The sequence below is a fragment of the Podarcis vaucheri genome, assembly GCF_965113315.1.
Source record: "Podarcis vaucheri genome assembly, chromosome: 15".
Lineage (NCBI taxonomy): Eukaryota > Metazoa > Chordata > Lepidosauria > Squamata > Lacertidae > Podarcis > Podarcis vaucheri.
In genome coordinates, this window is record NC_138753.1 from 11449431 (window position 1) to 11467699 (window position 18269).

The 18269-nt window shown below is 46.9% G+C and overlaps 1 protein-coding gene across 5 annotated transcripts in view; it reads right to left on the minus strand.

Moving 5' to 3' along the window:
- The window catches only part of AUTS2 (activator of transcription and developmental regulator AUTS2), a 679139-nt gene extending 664478 nt beyond the window's left edge, over nucleotides 1–14661 (minus strand). For 3 of the 5 annotated variants that reach the window (XM_082201187.1, XM_082201185.1, XM_082201186.1), the window contains exon 1: nucleotides 14227–14661. In XM_082201187.1, the coding sequence (XP_082057313.1) occupies nucleotides 14227–14580 (354 nt within the window). In that variant the 5' untranslated portion in view covers nucleotides 14581–14661. The remainder of the gene's footprint in view (nucleotides 1–14226) is intronic. The other 2 variants (XM_082201188.1, XM_082201184.1) reach the window with 1 other exon arrangement.
- Between the last annotated feature and the right edge of the window lie 3608 nt (nucleotides 14662–18269).

Genomic DNA, 18269 nt, shown 5'->3' on the forward strand with positions numbered 1-18269 from the left:
ACCTTAAAGACCAACTAAGTTAGTTCTTGGTATGAGCTTTCGTGTGCATGCACACTTCTACTTGATGGACTTCCATTTCATGCGGCTCAATGTGGTGCCTTCCATGGTTCCAGTTACAGATAGGTAGCCGTGTTGGTCTGCCATAGTCAAAATAAAAAAAATCCTTCCAGTAGCACCTTAAAGACCAACTAAGTTAGTTCTTGGTATGAACTTTCGTGTGCATGCAAAGCTCATACCAAGAACTAACTTAGTTGGTCTTTAAGGTGCTACTGGGAAGGAATTTTTTTATTTTGACTATGGCAGACCAACACGGCTACCTATCTGTAACTGACTTTAAAGAAGAATGGGAACCTTTTACAAAGTATTTAAAGAAACAACAAACTGAATTGGACTCCTTGGCAGGCTTTGAATAAACATTCACAGATCTTGTACTGGCAAGATATAGATAGAAATACTAAGGATATTTACAATCTTATAACATGCAGAGAATAACATGTGTTGAAAAACCAGAGAGAGGAGCTGAGGGAAGTCTGGGGGGGCTGGGGGGTTGTCTTTTGGGGAGCGGGGGAAATGGGGGGGATGAGGTTGATGTACGGTATCTTTTTTTTAAAGCGTTTATTAATTTTCCAATAAGAACACCCAATTAATATATCCAATCAAATCCAATAAAAATAAAAAACTAAAATGAAATAGTCCAATTGTCTTCCAAATTGTAATAATTTTTTGTTTTGGCTTCCCACAGTCTGAATTCCAAAGCGCTTTCAACATCACAGTCCTGCCTCTCATACGAGGTTGGTGTATGTTTGATAAATTGTTATGTTGAAACTTTTAATAAAGTGTTTGACTGAGACCTGGGAAACACCAGGGTTCAAATCCCCACTTATCCATAAGGTTCCCTGGGCTGACCTTGGGCTCACAGCCACTCATTCTAACCTACCTCACAGGGTTGTTGTGGAAAGTAAAGGAGAGGGGCCATACCATGCATGCCAGCTTGAGCTCCTCGGAGGAAAGGGTTTGGGCATAAATGCAACAACGTAAATAAACAGTATTGAAAGTAGGATCACTTATAGTAGCATCATGAACACAGATCAGCATCAATGTACAATGCAAAGCCCCATCTACTACACTGAACTGGATTTCTTGTAGGAGAAAAGGCATGAAGGTTTGTAGCAGTTAGCAAGTTGGACCCCAAGCAAAGTTCATGGATTACGGAATGGAGAATTCCTGCAAAATTGTGAAACTTTAAATCTATGGATAGATAGATAGTAAGAGGTAGCTTTCCCACATCTATCTGAAGTACAACTCAAAAAAGGAAGGGAGAGTTCATATTTCCACCCTCCCAACTTCCAAACTCCATTTTTATTAATTACATCGGAGACTTCTGCAGGAACTTGAGCACTTGGGCTATTTTTAATAAGGTTCATCCGGCTCAAATGTATTGTTCCGCTTCAAATGAAGATCAAACTACTAATTTAGCTGGAGATAATTGCACGCCTTTCAGGTCAGCTCCCAAGCGGGATACAGCGGGGTCTCATCGCCAAACCAAAACGATCAGACCTAGAAATAAAAAATTTAAAAGAGGCCACCCAATGCAATACAGAGGGCCAGCCCAAGACGTTTTGGCACCTGAGGCAAACCACAAAATGCCACGTCCCCCTCCCTGCCAGGGAAGAAGGGGTGAGTGAAGGTCACCTCAGGAACAAGGGGGTAATAAAGATCTACATCAGGGTCTGATGCCCCTTTGGATCTTGTTGCCTGAGGTGGTCACCTCATGTTGTCTCATGAGTGGGTCAGCCCTGGCAGTACTGAATCCTCAGGTATCGGTACATCAGCTCAGTACATTTAAAGCAGTATTATACCACTTTAAACAGTCATGGCTTCTGCCAAAGAATTCTGGGAACTGTAGTTTGTTAAGGGTGCTGAGAGCTGGTGGCAGACACCTCTATTCCCCTCAGAACTATAGTTCCCTGAAAAGTTTTACAATCCACCCCTCTTCCCAGGGAACGGACTTTGGAAGTCCAACCCAATGCTCAATGTGCACTCGACAACACTGAGCAAATGTGGAATATATTTTTATGAGGGTACGTCCAAGATAACAGGGGAAGGTAGTTATCGCCTGGTGACTATTCAGTGTCCTAGTCAGGTTCCATTGCGGTGGGAGGGATTTTCTGGTTCATCTCAGACAGCAAAATGTCTTAGGCCAGCCCTGAACATCCCTCTCATTTCTGTTTTTGTTGGAGCTATCTGACAGTCCTGCTGACAGGAATCTGGTTACCAGCTGTATGCAATAAGTGATAGCAAAACCATAACCAGCCTACTTTCCCAAGCTTTTAGCTGGGCTTTTAAAATGGCATCTTGGTTATAGAACATAAGAACATAGAGCCCTAAAGGGCCTCGGCCCAGTATACCTGAAGGAGCATCTCCACCCCAATTGTTCTGCCTGGACACGGAGGTCCAGCTCCGAGGGCCTTCTGGCGGTTCCCTCACTGCAAGAAGCAAAGCTACAGGGAACCAGGCAGAGGGCCTTCTTGGTAGTGGCACCTGCCCTGTAGAACACCCTCCCATCAGATGTCAAAGAGATAAACAACTGCCTGACATTTAGAAGACATCTGAAGGCAGCCCTGTTTAGGGAAGTTTTTAATGTGTGACATTTTAATGTATTTTTAATCTTTGTGGAAGCCGCCCAGAGTGGCTGGGGAAACTCCTCATAAGAGAGCTGTTCCTGGAGGAAGAACTGTGAGGGGAGAGACTCCATCAGGCAAGGCCTCCTTCCACCTGCCTTGCTCTACCCTCTGCTTCTCAATGTGTATTGTATCGTTTTATGAACTGTGGCTTGCCGTTGTTTTATTGATTATAGTTTAGATATTATTGTAACTGTTGAGTGGATTTCTGTTTAACTTTTATATGTTGATATTATTATTTTATACTATTCCAATGATTGTTGAATGTTACTTTTTTGATGGAGGTTGCCTATTTTAAAGTTATGTTTTAATATCACATTTTTGTATTGCATTAGATTGTTATAAGATGTACAGTGGTGCCCCGCAAGACGAACGCCTCGCGAGATGAGAAACTCACAAGACGAAAGGTTTTTTGGTTTTCGAGTTGCTTCGCAAGACGAATTTCCCTATGGGCTTGCTTCGCAAAACGAAGCTTGCCCCGCAATCTCCGGGGACAGAGGGGAAGGCGCGCGGCCATTCCCCTCTGTCCCCGGACCCCTTTTGAACCAAGGGGCGGCAACGGGGAGAAGCGATCTTCTCCCCTCCGCCCCTTGCTTCAAAAGAGGGGACAGAGGGGAAGGCGCACGGCCGTTCCCCTCTGTCCCCGGACGGTCTCCATAGGAACGCATTGATTGATTTTCAATGCATTCCTATGGGAAACCGTGCTTCGCAAGGCGAAAAACTCGCAAGAAGAAAAAACTTGCGGAACGAATTAATTTCGTCTTGCGAGGCACCACTGTACATTTTTTGTTTCTTCAGCTTGTAAGCCACCTTGAGTATTGTAAGATAGAAAGGCAGTATACAAATTAAAAATGATGAGATGGGCGGGGTACAAATAATAAATTATTATTATTATTATTATTATTATTATTGTTGTTGTTGTTGTTGTTGTTGTTGTTGTTGTTGCCTGCTGGATCAGGCCAATGGCCCATATAGTCCAGCATACTGTTCTCACAGTGGCCAAACAGATGCCCGTGGGAAACCCAAAAGCAGGGCCCAAGCAGAAGAGAAACACTCTCCCCCTCGTGCAGTTTCCAGCAACTGATATTCAGAAGCATTACTGCCTTGGACCATGGAAGCAGAGTATAGCCATCATGGCTAGCAGCCATCGATAGCCCTCGCTCTATGAATTTGTCTTAATCCTCTTTTAAAGCCATCCATGTTGACGACCATCACTGCTTCCAGTGGCTTAAAACCTTCTTCCAACTTAAAACCATGGAGAGACCTGGTCTGAACAAAGACATTGGATTCTTATCTCATTACACATGACTAAGCCATTTTTCAACTTCTCACCCCTTGCCTTTTCCTGTAAGACCTATTGCAGTCGTTAGGAGTCGTCAACAGGCTCATCTCAGCTATCTGCCAATCTCCCATTCCCACCACCCTTCTAAGTAATACCCCTCCCCACCTTCTCACTATATAGAAGGATCTGCCAACTTCTGTTTCAGTGTATCTGAAGAAGTGTGCATGCACACGAAAGCTCATACCAAGAACTAACTTAGTTGGTCTTTAAGGTGCTACTGGAAGGGATTTTTTTTATTTTGACTATGGCAGACCAACACGGCTACCTATCTGTAACTGCTTCCAGTGGGAGTGAGTTCCAAAGGTTCAAGCTTTAAACCATTCTGAATCCTTTCTTAAGTCCTTTCTAAGAAAGGTTCAAGTCCTTTCTGGGCTGTTGGCTTTTTGTCGCCGTTTCATTTTTGTCTCCGTACCGGGATGGCGTTATTATGATACATTGTTTTAGCGAGCTGCTATAAGCTGCCTTGTGGAAAGGAATAGACATCTTTCAGATAAGCGAAAGAAAGTGACATTTCTGGTGTTACATTTAAATCAATTCCCTTTTAGTACTGTAAGCTCTGCAGAGCTCTGAAATCCGGAAGAAAGCTACTTCCTGGGAACTGTCTTGTAAGCACGGTGCTGTGATTCAGTGTGTCTTACAACAGGGGTGGGGACCAGATGCCAAAGATTGGATGCCTTGATACCCACCCTTGGATTAAACACAACCTCTTGCACACAACCTCTGCATCAGTTCAGGGTACAGCTCACTAGACCCAACAGGTACATTAATAAAGCCTAGGATACATGACTAGGTGTAAGCAAAGACATGGCTCCAACATTTGACACACTCCTCCCATTCTTCTTTTAAAGCAGCCTTTCTCAACCTGTGGGTCCCCAGATGTTGTTGAACTACAACTCCCATCTCCCCTAGCTAGCAAGGCCAGAGCTCAGGGATGATGGGAGTTGTAATCCAACAACATCTGGGGACCCACACGTTGAGAACCGCTGTTTTGAAGGAACAGGGTGGGATCTGTAATTTGTGCAGTTCCCATCCCAAGCGAGAAGATGGATCTTGCAGGCATGCACTCCTACAGGGGGCTAGCACCCTTCGCACCTGCACTGACAGCAGAGAATCCTTGGCAAGAAGACTTCAATCCAACCCTCTGAACCAACCAGCTGTGACAGCCTCACTCTCAGAAAGCAGGGTGAGAATTGGCTCATCTGGCTCTCTCCCTTCCCATTCTGAGACATCCAGCAGCCTTCTGAAGCAGGACCTTCCTCTCAGTCACTGTTTGAGTTGTCTCCACTTAGAATCATAGACGGGATCCAAGATTCTTAGAAGACTGGAGTAAGTATTTGAACTATTTGAAAAGCAACTGTAATAAACAGATTACGCTAGTAGGATTGCAAGAAGTTCTGTAAGGAGGACTATTTGAAACATTGCAAGAAAGACTATGATGAGAATTATTAGTTAAGGACAATTAAAAGTACAGTGGTACCTCGGGTTAAGTATTTAATTCATTCTGGAGGTCTGTTCTTAACCTGAAACTGTTCTTAACCTGAAGCACCACTTTAGCTAATGGGGCTTCCTGCTGCCGCCACACCGCCAGAACGCGATTTCAGTTCTTATCCTGAAGCAAAGTTCTTAACCTGAGGTAATATTTCTGGGTTAGCAGAGTCTGTAACCTGAAGCGGCTGTAACCTGAAGCGTATGTAACCCGAGGTATACCACTGTAATAGAGAAATTAAGAAATGCAGAACAAGCGATAGAGAATTGAAAATCTTCAGAAGTTGTTGATGGAAGTCTAAAATATTGTATGAGATAAGAAGTTATGTTAAATGATTGTTGGAAATGATATGTTTAAAAATACCCAATAAAAATGTATATATATTAAAAAAAGAATCATAGAAGGTGCCCCCAAGACAACTCAAGCCCAACCTCCTGCAATGCAGGAATCTCAGCTAAAGCATCCATGACAGATGGCCATCCAACCTCTGCTTAAAAACATCCAAGGAGGGAGAGGCCACAACCTCCCCAGGGAGACTGTTCCACTGTCAAACAGTTCTTGCCATCAGAAAGTTCTTCCTGATGTTTAGTCAGAATCTCCTTTGGTTCATGTTCTACACTTCAGACCAGGAGAAAGCAATCTAGCTCCACCTTCCATGTATTTGAAGGTGGCTATCCTATCTCCTCTCAGTCCCCTCTTTCCCAGGCTAAACATACCCAACTCCCTCAACCATTCCTCATAAGGCTCTGTTTCCAGATCCTTGGTCATCTTGGTCGACCTCCTCTGCACACGTAAATAAATGTGTGTGTCTTTTAAGGAAGCAGTTTAACCCAGAATCCACTGGGAATTAGGGACATTGGAGTGACCCACTGAAATAAAATTGAATCAAACAGCTTTCTGGTTTGGGGGGGGGTAAGTGCATTATGAAGAACTGTAGGTTCAAAACTACATGTTAGTGACCAAAGAAAATGTTGCTGACCTTCAGGGTGCTATGCAGCTTCCAAAATAAACCTCTACATAAAAACAATCCCAAAAACGTAAATTCCATTTACACTCAGAACAAATAATGTCCTAACAATGTTAGAACAAACAATGGCGCGCATTATACAGCAAGTTCTTTTAATACCAAAGTAGGCCAGCTGTAGTAAACACATAATGACCTATACATCTGTCCATCAGCACCATGCTTAAGATATCTCGAAAAGGAACGAGGTTTCTTATTCTGCAACATCCTTGCATCACTCTTTTTCCTCCTCTGTTCAGAACGCAAAACAACTGCAAGCAACATCTGGCTGGATCGCATGAAACGTAATTGAGCAACTGCTTACAATTATGCTCACTCAGTGGATGGAATGATATGATGCAGATTTGGAGAGCAAGCAAGATAATGTCTTGCTGAACATTTGTTCCCTGCGCCTGGAGATTCCGTTGCACTTTCTCTGGAGGTCATTTAGCCAACGGGCATAATAGTTCAAGTTCGGCAACGCAAAACTGATGAACCCTATATCCTGGAGGGCCAGACAAACTTGAAACTTATACGCACGTATTAATAATTATAACAAGAGTGGTTTGATTTCTTATCCACCCTTCACTGCAAGGTCCCAGGGTGGGTTACAGCCATTTGATGCACAATATTATGCGCAAACCTGTTTTCTCCTGCTCTGGAGGGTAGGACTTGAACCAATGGCTTCAGGTTACAAGAAACGAGATTCCTACTGAACATCAATAAGAACTTTCTGACTATAAGAGGTGTTTGACAATGCAACTGATGCCCACAAGAGGTTGTGGGCTCTCCCTCCCTGGGGGTTTTAAGCAGAAGTGAGATGGCCATCTGTCGTGGATGCTTTAGTTGAGATTTCTGCATCGAAGGCTGATGATGATTCTTGCCATCCCTTCCAACTCTACAGTTCTATGATTCTATTAAGAACAGCAACAACTAATTGCAATGAAGAGACTAGGGTGGGTCCGTAAGAGAGAGAGGAAGAGAGGGAGGGGGAGAGAGAGAGAGAGAGAGAGAGAGAGAGAGAGAGAGAGAGAAAGAGGAGTTAGTTGCCAGGATAAAGATGTGTGTCTTCAGAATATGATGAAAACTACATACAGAAAGTGCCAGGCATACCTCCGTGGGGAAGTAATTCAACACCTATGGGGCTGCCACAGAAATTGCCCTCTTGCTGCCACCCCCTCAGCTTCTGAGGATAAGGGAGTTACTAGGAGGGCCACCTCTACTGACCTTAGCCCTCAAGAGGGTCTGTAAGGAAGGAAGCCTCTGATACCCCACTGACAGGTGCTACACACCTTTAGCTACCTAATCCTTACTCAGATACTCTCTGATATGCTAATGCAGGCATAGGCAAACTCGGCCCTCCAGATGTTATGGGACTACAACTCCCATCACCCCTAGCTAACAGGACCAGTGGTCAGGGATGATGGGAGCTGTAGTCTCAAAACACCTGGAGTTTGCCTATGCCTGTGCTAATGTGTTGAGGATGGAGGAAGACCACATCTCTTGGCCTTGCCCCCTGTGGGGAAGAGTGGTCTCCTAGAAACTCTTAGCACCCTTAACAAATGACAGTTCCCAGGATTCTTTGGGGTAGCCATGACTCTGATTACCTAACATGGTACGATAGTGTACAGCAAGGTTGCCATGTTTCAAAAAGTTGAAATCCAGACACAATCTGCAAAATCTCCCCCCCCCCAAAAAAAAACCAACACCTGAGTTTTTGAGCTATTTGTAATGAAATTCACCAAAATCGACACTTTCAACACAGACTGCCATATGTCCGGATTTTCCCAGACATTTCAGCGCTTTCTGCTTCTTGCAAACGCCGGTTGTGTCTGCGAAATTCTGGACATATGGCAACCCTACATATACTGCAGATGGGGCATGTGTTTAAATGCATTTAATGGCGTTGCTTTTTTTAGTGAGCAGTTGGATAGACTTAGACACTTATATATCCACCATTGACAAAAGGACAAGGATTGTCATTCTTAAAAGATCCACAAAAAGGTCAGGGAGAAATCTCCTTGAAGGGGCTTAGAACCCTGAGCCACTGCACCACACAGGAGTTATGCCTGCCCTACCCCATAATTCACAAATCACAGGTGCATATTTATTTATTCCAGCCGTGAATGTTCCACTGTGGGTGTTCACTTGATTTAACCAATTTTATGAGGATCATTTGAGCTTCTCCTTGTTTTGAGCAGCTTTGTGTTAAGGAAAGCAATATTTTGAAACCCATTTACAGACAACAGGGACAAACTCTGAAGTCTATATTCTATTCTGCAGAAACACAACCTGCCTCCTCGGTGCAACATTGACACCCACACTTAATAGCAAATCCAAGAAATATCAGAATCTAGGGTCATCGTTTTAATAAGACTAAATATGTGCTGTGCTGCAGCAGTACAAAAAAAACTGCCAGCCCAACCACACAGAGCAGCTGTGTGCACTTAACAACAACAACAACAACAACTTATTTATATGCCACTCATCTGACTGGATTGCCCCAACCACTCTGGGCGGCTTCCAACAAACTAGAACACTGAAATACATCAAACATTAAAAACTTCCCTATACAGGCCTGCCTTTAGATGTCTTATAAAAGTCAGAAAGTTGTTTAGTTGCTTGACATCTGATGGGAGGGCTTTCCACAGGGACTACTGAGAAGGCCCTCTGCCTGGTTCCCTGTAACTGAAAGAGAAATGGGGAGATTTGCTCATTGCTACACTGCACCAATTTTATACACTGAAAGCAAAGTTTTTCCTGGAGTGTCCTATTTCAGACTGCGGGTATCAGGGGAATAGTAGGGAGGGAGGTCAGTGGTTCAAATCCCTGCGATGGGGTGAGTTCCCGTTGCTCGGTCTCTGCCCCTGCCAACCTAGCAGCTCGAAAGCATGTCAAAGTGCAAGTAGGTAGGTACCACTCCGGTGGGAAAGTAAACAGCGTTTCCGTGTGCTGCTCTGGTTTTGGTGTTCCATTGCACCAGAAGCGGCTTAGTCATGCTGGCCACATGAAACAGAAAACTATCTGCAAAGCAGACAAATGCCGGCTCCCTTGGCCAGTAAAGCGAGATGAGCGCTGCAACCCCAGAGTCGTTCACGACTGGACTTAACTGTCAGGGGTCCTTTAGTGCCCCTAAACATTTTGTGAATCTAAGTTTAGCCTCATTGAGAGGCGGTATTTCAATATGAGTAGGAGAATGAGAGTACCCCTAAACATTTTTTTTAGGGGGGGAGCACTGAATGAATATGACAAACTCATGGTCTATAGAGAATTAGCATGTCAGGGCAAAAGGTTTCACCCAGACTTCTGGCATACAATCTTTTCACTTGCGTACAATTTATTTGTCATGGCAATAAGCATTCAGAGATGCAGCATTTACACTTCCAGTCTGAACTGGGGCAGCCCAGAAAGAGCCCCAATGAACCCCCTGGATTCTGAAAATGTATTCACTTAAGAGGACTTAGAATCATAGAATTGTAGAATTGAGGATCATGTATTCCAACCCCCTGCAATGCAGGAACATGCAATTGTCCCATACGGGGATTGAACCTGCAACCTTGGCATTATCAGCACCACGCTCCAGCCAACTGCGCTATTAAAACAGATCCTTCATTGTGCAGGGGACGCGGGTGGCGCTGTGGGGACGCGGGTGGCACTGTGGGGACGCGGGTGGCGCTGTGGGTTAAAGCCTCAGCGTCTAGGGGTTGCCGATCGAAAGGTCGGCAGTTCGAATCCCCGCGGCGGGGTGCGCTCCCGTCGTTCGGTCCCAGCGCCTGCCAACCTAGCAGTTCGAAAGCACCCCCGGGTGCAAGTAGATAAATAGGTACCGCTTACCAGCGGGAAGGTAAACGGCGTTCCGTGTGCTGCGCTGGCTCGCCAGATGCAGCTTTGTCACGCTGGCCACGTGACCCGGAAGTGTCTCCGGACAGCGCTGGCCCCCGGCCAATAGATGTGAGATGGGCGCACAAACCCCAGAGTCTGTCAAGACTGGCCCGTTCGGGCAGGGGTACCTTTACCTTTACCTTTTCATTGTGCAGTCACACAAAACAGAACCAACAAGAAGATGAGTAAAATATCACAATATGCAGAATATATCCAAATAGGTTTGTAATACATAAATGATATCTGGAGTGATTAAAATACATCTTATTATAAAATATGGAAGTTAAGAGTGAGTCAAATAAATAAATAAATAACAGCATGACAACCAGATTATAAATAAAAACAGCACCCAGACATCACAGGTTTAATAATTTGGGGGCAATGTCCTTTTTGGTTTTTTTGCAGCCAGGAAGAGAAATAATAATAATTTTATTATTTGTGCTTTTGCCATATTTTTATCTTGCCTGTCTTTCAAGGAACTCAAGGTACAGTACATGGTTCTCTGCACTCCTCCCCCAATATTATCTTCCAAACAACCCTATGAGAAAGGCCTAGTGTCATACAGTGAGTCCAGAAGTGCCAACTTGCCCCCGCGTCCGTGGGTGCCCAGGGCCATGGGTGCCATACAGCATGCATGGCTCTGACACTGCCTTTGTGGGTGCCCAGCCCCTTCATGGGGAATTTTTTGGGTGCTCGGGCACCCAAGGCCCCAGGGAGCTGTCACCTATGCAAGAGTCAGAATTTGAACCCGGGTCCCACTGGTCCAATTCTGAAATGCTAACCATTGTGTCATGCCAACTTACCATACCAGTTAATGCTCCCCATGTATATATTCCTTAGACGTAACAGCTGTTGCCAATTGTGCTGGCACACTTTCCTAACAGCCGCTCTTCTGCATCTAGTTACACAGAGCATGGGACTCCAGCAAATGTGAGTTTTGCAGATCCACTGTGATGTGACAAGTTTCACGCACCCAAACTCCCTCTTTCTGCACACCTATGTTGTCTATTGTCAGCCCATTGCTAAAAGGTTGTTGCTCATCGACAATTATTTTCAAAATAGCATTTGAGAGAGTATGCTTGTCTTGGCACCATAAGACAACTGAGGCTGTCACCCTAAGCATCTTTTCAAAGGAATACGGTCCACTAAAATCAATGGAATATTTATTGATTTCTGTGGAGGCAGATCTCTGCCTAAACTTCTTTCAAGTGTGTTTATTTTAATAACTTCTGGCCTGCCCTTCATCCAGATGGATCCAAGGATAGTGTGTGTGTGTGTGTGTGTGTGTGTGTGTGTGTGTATAAAAGCAAGACATCAACCATCATCAAAAACTTAAAAGCCCTAGAAGACAACAGAAAAGCAGCCTGAATAGGAACAGAACACTTTCAAAATGCTTAGGAAAACAAGGAAGTCTTAACCTGGCACCAAGAAGATTGCACTGTGTCAAATACAAGTCCAGCCTCTCCAGGGAGACTTTTCCAAAGTCAAGGGGCCACCACAGAAAAGCCCATGCGAGTGTTACACACTTCAGTAAGTGACAGCACTCAAGAGAAAGGCCTCAGCTAAAGATCTTACTGTACAGGCAGGAAAATATTGGAGGAGATGTTCATACTGGTATACGGACCCCCAGGCTGCATACAGAGTGCAAACTGTGGTGCCATAGAGCCAAGATACATATAAGCAAAGCTCCAAAACTACTCAAACAACAACAGCAACTGGCAACGCTGTGCCTAGAAAGAATGTATACACTTGCCAAACCTCAAACCACCACATAAAGATATCCAAGCCTTCCTCTCCATCCCCACCATAAAAGCATGCAGCTCAATATTTCTTGATCCCATACCTCATGCATTTCAGCGATTATTGTCCTTGCTTGTGTTTTAATCTAATGAATGCCAGAAAATTCAGAAAAGGAAAATGCTTTGCAAGTACGGAGAGTTTATATGGTGGGCTTGGCCTACTCGGCAGTTCGTATGCATGTCAGTAGCTTTTGAGGAAGAAACCCCAAACCTTGAATTCCTCTAGTTTTCAAATCAAGGAAGGAAGGGATTTTTGACTGGTGGGGATGTGGGGGTGAGAGAGAGACCAAAGGAATGGATTGCAAGGCAGTTTACCACCAGGTGGGTATTGTAAGTGGAAATCACTGGTACACAAATGTTTCTATACAACCAGGGACACCATAACAGCTGTTTTGAATTCACAAGAACATCAGAACTGGAGGCATTTTTGTCACATTTTCTAAAGGGGGGTGGGAACAGAATAGTGTGCTTGCACTCTCTCTCGCTCTCACTCTCTCTCTTTCTCTCTCTCTCTGCAAATTAAAGGGCCAGCAACCATTGTCCCAATCAGCCTTTAACTCAAGAGAAATAAAACACGTAGGTATCTTGATATACCAAAAGGCAAGGACATGTTGGATTAACACATACTCACTCAAGAAAGACACCTAAGCTTGAAAGGTCTAACATTGAATGGCATGCAGTGTAAACACAATGAAAAAGAACAGGAAACCCAAGACCAAAAAGTTGTGCGAAACTGATTTGGGGAAAGGGAGTGAATGAAATCGACAAAACCAAGAAATTAGCCCTAAGATATGGGGGTCAAGGAGGAGGGGGGAAGAGATGGAAGGAAGCTGGGAAATAATGGTATTCTGTTAACCCTCAACTGTCAGATTTGGAGAGGGGGGAGCCACATGCTTCTTCCACAACTCCTGTTTCTCTTGCACACCACGTTTGTGACAATGTGCATAGTACTGGCATTGTCTTTCAGCGATACCAGTCTGATTTCCTCTCCCCAAGAAATCATGTCAAGGTAAGATCTCACCCTGCCCATCATCTTCTAACTTGCCCTTTCTTGATGTCACACGCATACCCCCGTTCTCCCCAGGAGAAATGAAACATTGAAGCAGAAAAGTGCATTGTGGGGAGGGAGGGGGAAGAAAGCAGCACCCGGCGAGTGTTGCGTGGAATAAAGAGAAGTCTCCACTTGTCCACACCAGACACACAAAAGCACTTTTTTTTTTTTTTTTTTTTGCAACGAGAAAGAAGGGGAGGAAGGGGATTAAGGCGGCATTGACAACCGGGTTCCACTTGCAAGCAGCCCTTCAGATGACAGCCAGGAGATGTTCTTTTGCACATCTATTCAGACACACACCCCTTTTTCATTCCATCCATGCTTTAAAGGGCCAGCAAATAAATAAACCAACCCTTCTGGAGCATAAAGGAGATGCAAGTCCAATGCCGTTGCCCGTCTCTCCTTCTGCCACCCCCCCCCCGCCACCTCCAAGTTCCTCCAAGCCCCTCCTCTTCCCACCCCCCTCTCGCTCGCAATGAATACACCCCGATTCCCTCCCCACCTCCGAACACATAAAGCACCACCACCACTCCCCAACAGCTGGAGAGAGCGAGGGGAAGGGGGGGGGAGAGATACCCAGCCAACTCGCTCCTCAAAGCAGCACATCCATCAAACTGCAGCCCAAACAAAAATAAATATACTCAGCGCACAGCAAGGCAGGGGAAGAAGCCACCTCGACCTATAAATATTTGGAGTAGCCAAGGGATTCGGGGCGGGAGCAAAGGGAGAGATGGGGATTCCTGGTCTGCATTGTTATCCCAGCAGTAGGGACCAGAGGAGAGGAAAGAAGACCCCCCCTCCAAAGTGCACACCCTCCTTCCTCGACGCACACACCCCTCTCTGCTGCCATTACCCCCCACCCACCCACAGTCAGCAAACAATGAGCGAGAGGGCAAGCCCGGCCGCCCCCTCCCCTTCCGGGCTTCCCTAGAATATAGCCCCGCCGCCGCCACCCCCCGACGGGGAGCCCGGGCGCTCTCACCTCCAAGGCTTCCAGCGTGACGAAGCTGGCCAGGGCAAAGCCATCGATGATGTCCTCCTCGGGCGAGGAAGACTCCCTCCGCTTCCTCCTGGGGGGCTTGGGCCGGCACGTCGGCGGCAGCGGCGGCTTGCCATTGTTGTCGAGCTCGGAGCCCGAGGAAGAAAGGACGGACGGGGCGGGGGGCGTCCGCCTGGGCTCCGCCGCCACCACCACCAGAGCCGCCCCGCCGGGAGCAGCAGCAGCAGCAGCAGCAGCACCTTGTAATAATCCGCGTTTGGAGCGCCTCGCCCGGTCGCGCTGCGAGCGGGAGCGCCGCTTCTTGCGAAAGCCGTTGCAGAGTGTGGGGCCGTCCATGGCTCGCTCGCTCTCGTCGCAACAACAGGGCCCCCCCCCACCCCCGGACAACTCCACACTGCCTTCGCCCTCCCTCCCTCCTGCTCTTCCCCCCACCTACCCACCCCCTCCAACTTCGTCTCCCCCCACCCCCCGGTGGAATACAGGGAGGGAGGGAGCGAGGGAAGGGGGGGAGGAAGAAGGAGAAGGAGGGGGGCAAGAAAGGGAGACTCCCAAGGAATGTCAGCACCCGGGGGGCGGGCGAGAGAGATGTCGAGAGATTCCTCCGAGCAAACCCAGGAAAGTAATGGCTGGTCACTGGTCTTCCTTGGGAAAAGAGATATGTGTAATTCCTTCCAACCTCGGCAGCAGAAAATAAATTAGAGGAACAGAATGCCTTGATCCAAAGGCAGAGACAGGCAAGCGTGAGGAGGGGTGTGTGTGGCGGGGTTGTCTCTTGATTCCGCACCCCCCTTTTTGATATTTTTTTTAATCCATTGAGAGGGGGGAAGGGGGGGAGCCAAACTATTCCTCTACCCGAGAGGTTGGCTCCTTTCTTCTTTTCATGCTTGCAGAATTGAAGGCAGCGACCACGTAAATATATATGGATATATTCACACACGTATAAGTAAATGGAACTCTTTCCCCGCCCCGTTAGATGCTTTGGATTAAACAGGGAGAAGTTGTTTCCGATTTGGTGGTGGTGTGTGTGTGTGTGTGGTTTTTCCCCCGTCCCCTCCGCCTTGTCTTGTTTCACGCCGGAAAATCTCCTCGTCGTGGTTCAATCCGGTGGGAGAGAAGAAACCCCTCCAGCTGGAATAGACCGACGCACCTGGAGTAGGTCGAGTGGGTGCCCTGCCAGCGCAGAGACACCCACCTGCTTCAAGTTTCCCCCTCCACCCCGCACCCTTGGGCCCTCCTTTCTCCAGGTTAGGGCTGCCTGCCCCCCCAAAAAACCCCACCCCTCAACCCCCCAGAGATGGAGCCCCAGCAGCCTCCTCAAAGTCGCACAGCCCGAGGTGGGGAAGAGTTCAGCGCCACGGAATCCACGCCGAGCATCCAAGAATCCAAACACAAAGGAAATTGACAAGCTCCTTCTTTCTCTCTCTTTCCCCCCCTTCTCTCTCTCTCTCTTCCCTTTCTCCTCCCAGGAGGAGCCACACAGCCGAAAGGAGGAGAAGGGAGAGGTGCTGCTGGAGGAGATGGAGGGGGGTACACGCCAAACAGCCACCACCACCCCAAATAAATGTCTCTGGTGGTGGGAGAGGGGGGCAAGAGGAAAGGGGCTGCTGGGTCTCCGGGAAGCTGCCTCTCCTCCAGACTGGGGAGGGGGCGACAACGTAACGGCACGAGAAGGGGGCCAAGAGATACAGGATCCTTCCCTGGGGGGCTGCTGCTGAAGATAAGAGAAGATGTAATCTCGGTTTGGCTCTCCCCGCACGCCTCCGGCAGCGGCAGCGGCAGCAGCTGGGATCCAGCCCCTTTCACATCTTCCCTACCTTTCTGTGTGTGTCTGCCTCTCTCTCTCTTTCTCTCCCTCCCCCTCGGTCACATGACTAACTTTCCTCTCTCTTCCCCCACCCCACCCCCCGTCCATCCCCACCGCGCAGGGTGAAAGAAAGCTCCCCTAGCCGCGCGAAATAAGTTGCAGGCATGCGCGCCGAGTTTGCGCGCTGCCTCTGCGCTCTGCTCCATTCCAGCCCAGAAGGAATGAATGGGGAAGGGAATTCTCGCGGGAGCCTCTGGCCCTTTAACGCGGCGGGGGAGGGAGAGAAGGGGGCGGGGTCGTGGTAAGGAAGGTTGATTGCTGCAGAGAGGGCTGCTTGATGCCTTGCAAGAGCTGGGAGGGGGCAAGGACTTATGTGCCTTGAGCCGCTATATGAAAAATGCAGCAATTCAGCCAGTGAAGTGAATTGGGGGGGGGGGAGAGTGAATATCCACTAGTGAATGAAAGAATGAAATCCAATGTCATCCACTGGATAGCAAGCAAAGTTGTACCTGAGATTTCTTAATAATACAGTGGTACCTCAGGTTAAGAACTTAATTTGTCCGTTCTTAACCTGAAACTGTTCTTAACCTTAAGTACCACTTTAGATAATGGAGACTCCCGCTGCTGCTGTGTGATTTCTATTCTCATCCTGAAGCAAAGTTCTTAACCCGGGGTACTATTTCTGGGTTAGTGGAGTCTGTAACGTGAAGCGTCTGTCACCCGAGGTACCACTATAATAATAATAATAATAGTTGTTGTTTAGTCATTTGGTTGTGTCTGACTCTTCATGACCCCATGGACCAGAGCACGCCAGGCACTCCTGTCTTCCACTGCGTCCCGCAGTTTGCTCAAATTCATGCTGGTAGCTTCGAGAACACTGTCCAACCATCTTGTCCTCTGTCGTCCCCTTCTCCTTGTGCCTTCAATCTTTCCCAACATCAGGGTCTTTTCCAGGGAGTCTTCTCTTCTCATGAGGTGGCCAAAGTATTGGAGCCTCAGCTTCATGATCTGTCCTTCCAGTGAGCACTCAGGGCTGATTTCCTTAAGAATGGATAGGTTTGAACTTCTTGCAGTCCATGGGACTCTCAAGAGTCTCCTCCAGCACCATAATTCAAAAGCATAATAATAATAATCCTATTAATAATAAACCCATCGAGTGGGTTGCCTTGGCGACTCTGGGTGGCTTCCAACAAATTTAAAATTTAAAAGCATCATAAAACATCAGACATTAAATCTTCCCTATACAGGGTGTCTTCCAAAAGTTGTGTAGTTATTTATCTCCTTGACATCTGGCAGGAGGGTGTTCCACAGGGCGGGTGCCACTACCGAGTAGGCCCTCTGCCTGGTTGCCTGTGACCTCACTTCTCGCAAGGAGGGAACTGCCAGAAGGCCCTTGGAGCTGGATCTCAGTGTCTGGGCTGAACAATTGGGATGGAGATGCTAAATCCATTTAAAGGTCAGCACCAATACTTTCACTTGTGCTTGGAAAGGTACTGGGAGCCAATATGGTCCTGTTCAGTGCTATTTTTCTAGTAAAAGAGGTGCTGGAACTCACCATGAACACCTCCCTTGTTCTCTTATCATGGCAATGGCAACCAGGATGTGAAGAGAGGGGAAACCAAAACTCGGGCACGGATTCATAGAATCAAAGAATTGATTGGAAGCGACCCCTGAGGATCAACTAGTCCAGGGTTTCCCAAACATGGGTCTCCAGCTGTTTTTGGACCACAGTTCCCATCATCCCTGATCACTGGTCCTGCTAGCTAAGGATGATGGGAGTTGTAGTCCAACAACAGCTGGAGACCAAGTTTGGGAAACCCTGATCTCGTGCAACCCCCTGCAATGCAGGAACATGCATTTGCCCCATCGAACCTGCAACCTTGGCGTTATCAGAACCACACTCTAACCAACTGAGATTTCCAAGTGGTTATGTAGCAACTGCACAGTTATAAAATAAATCTGCTATAGTAAACATAAATATTGTAGCTTTATAAATATATATATATATAATGCTCTGTTTATTCTTGGCCCTGGCATACCCATGATTTTGTTGCCTTACTAGGGGCAATCTGTAATTAATGTGGCCTCTTCGTCAGTGTCTGAATTAATTATGAAGTGGAACCTGTAATTAATTCAAAGGACAAATTAATTACAGAGTAGGACCCAGCAGTTCCGCCCATCCCTGTATTCAGCTGGTCAGTTCCGGTCATTAATGCAGGAT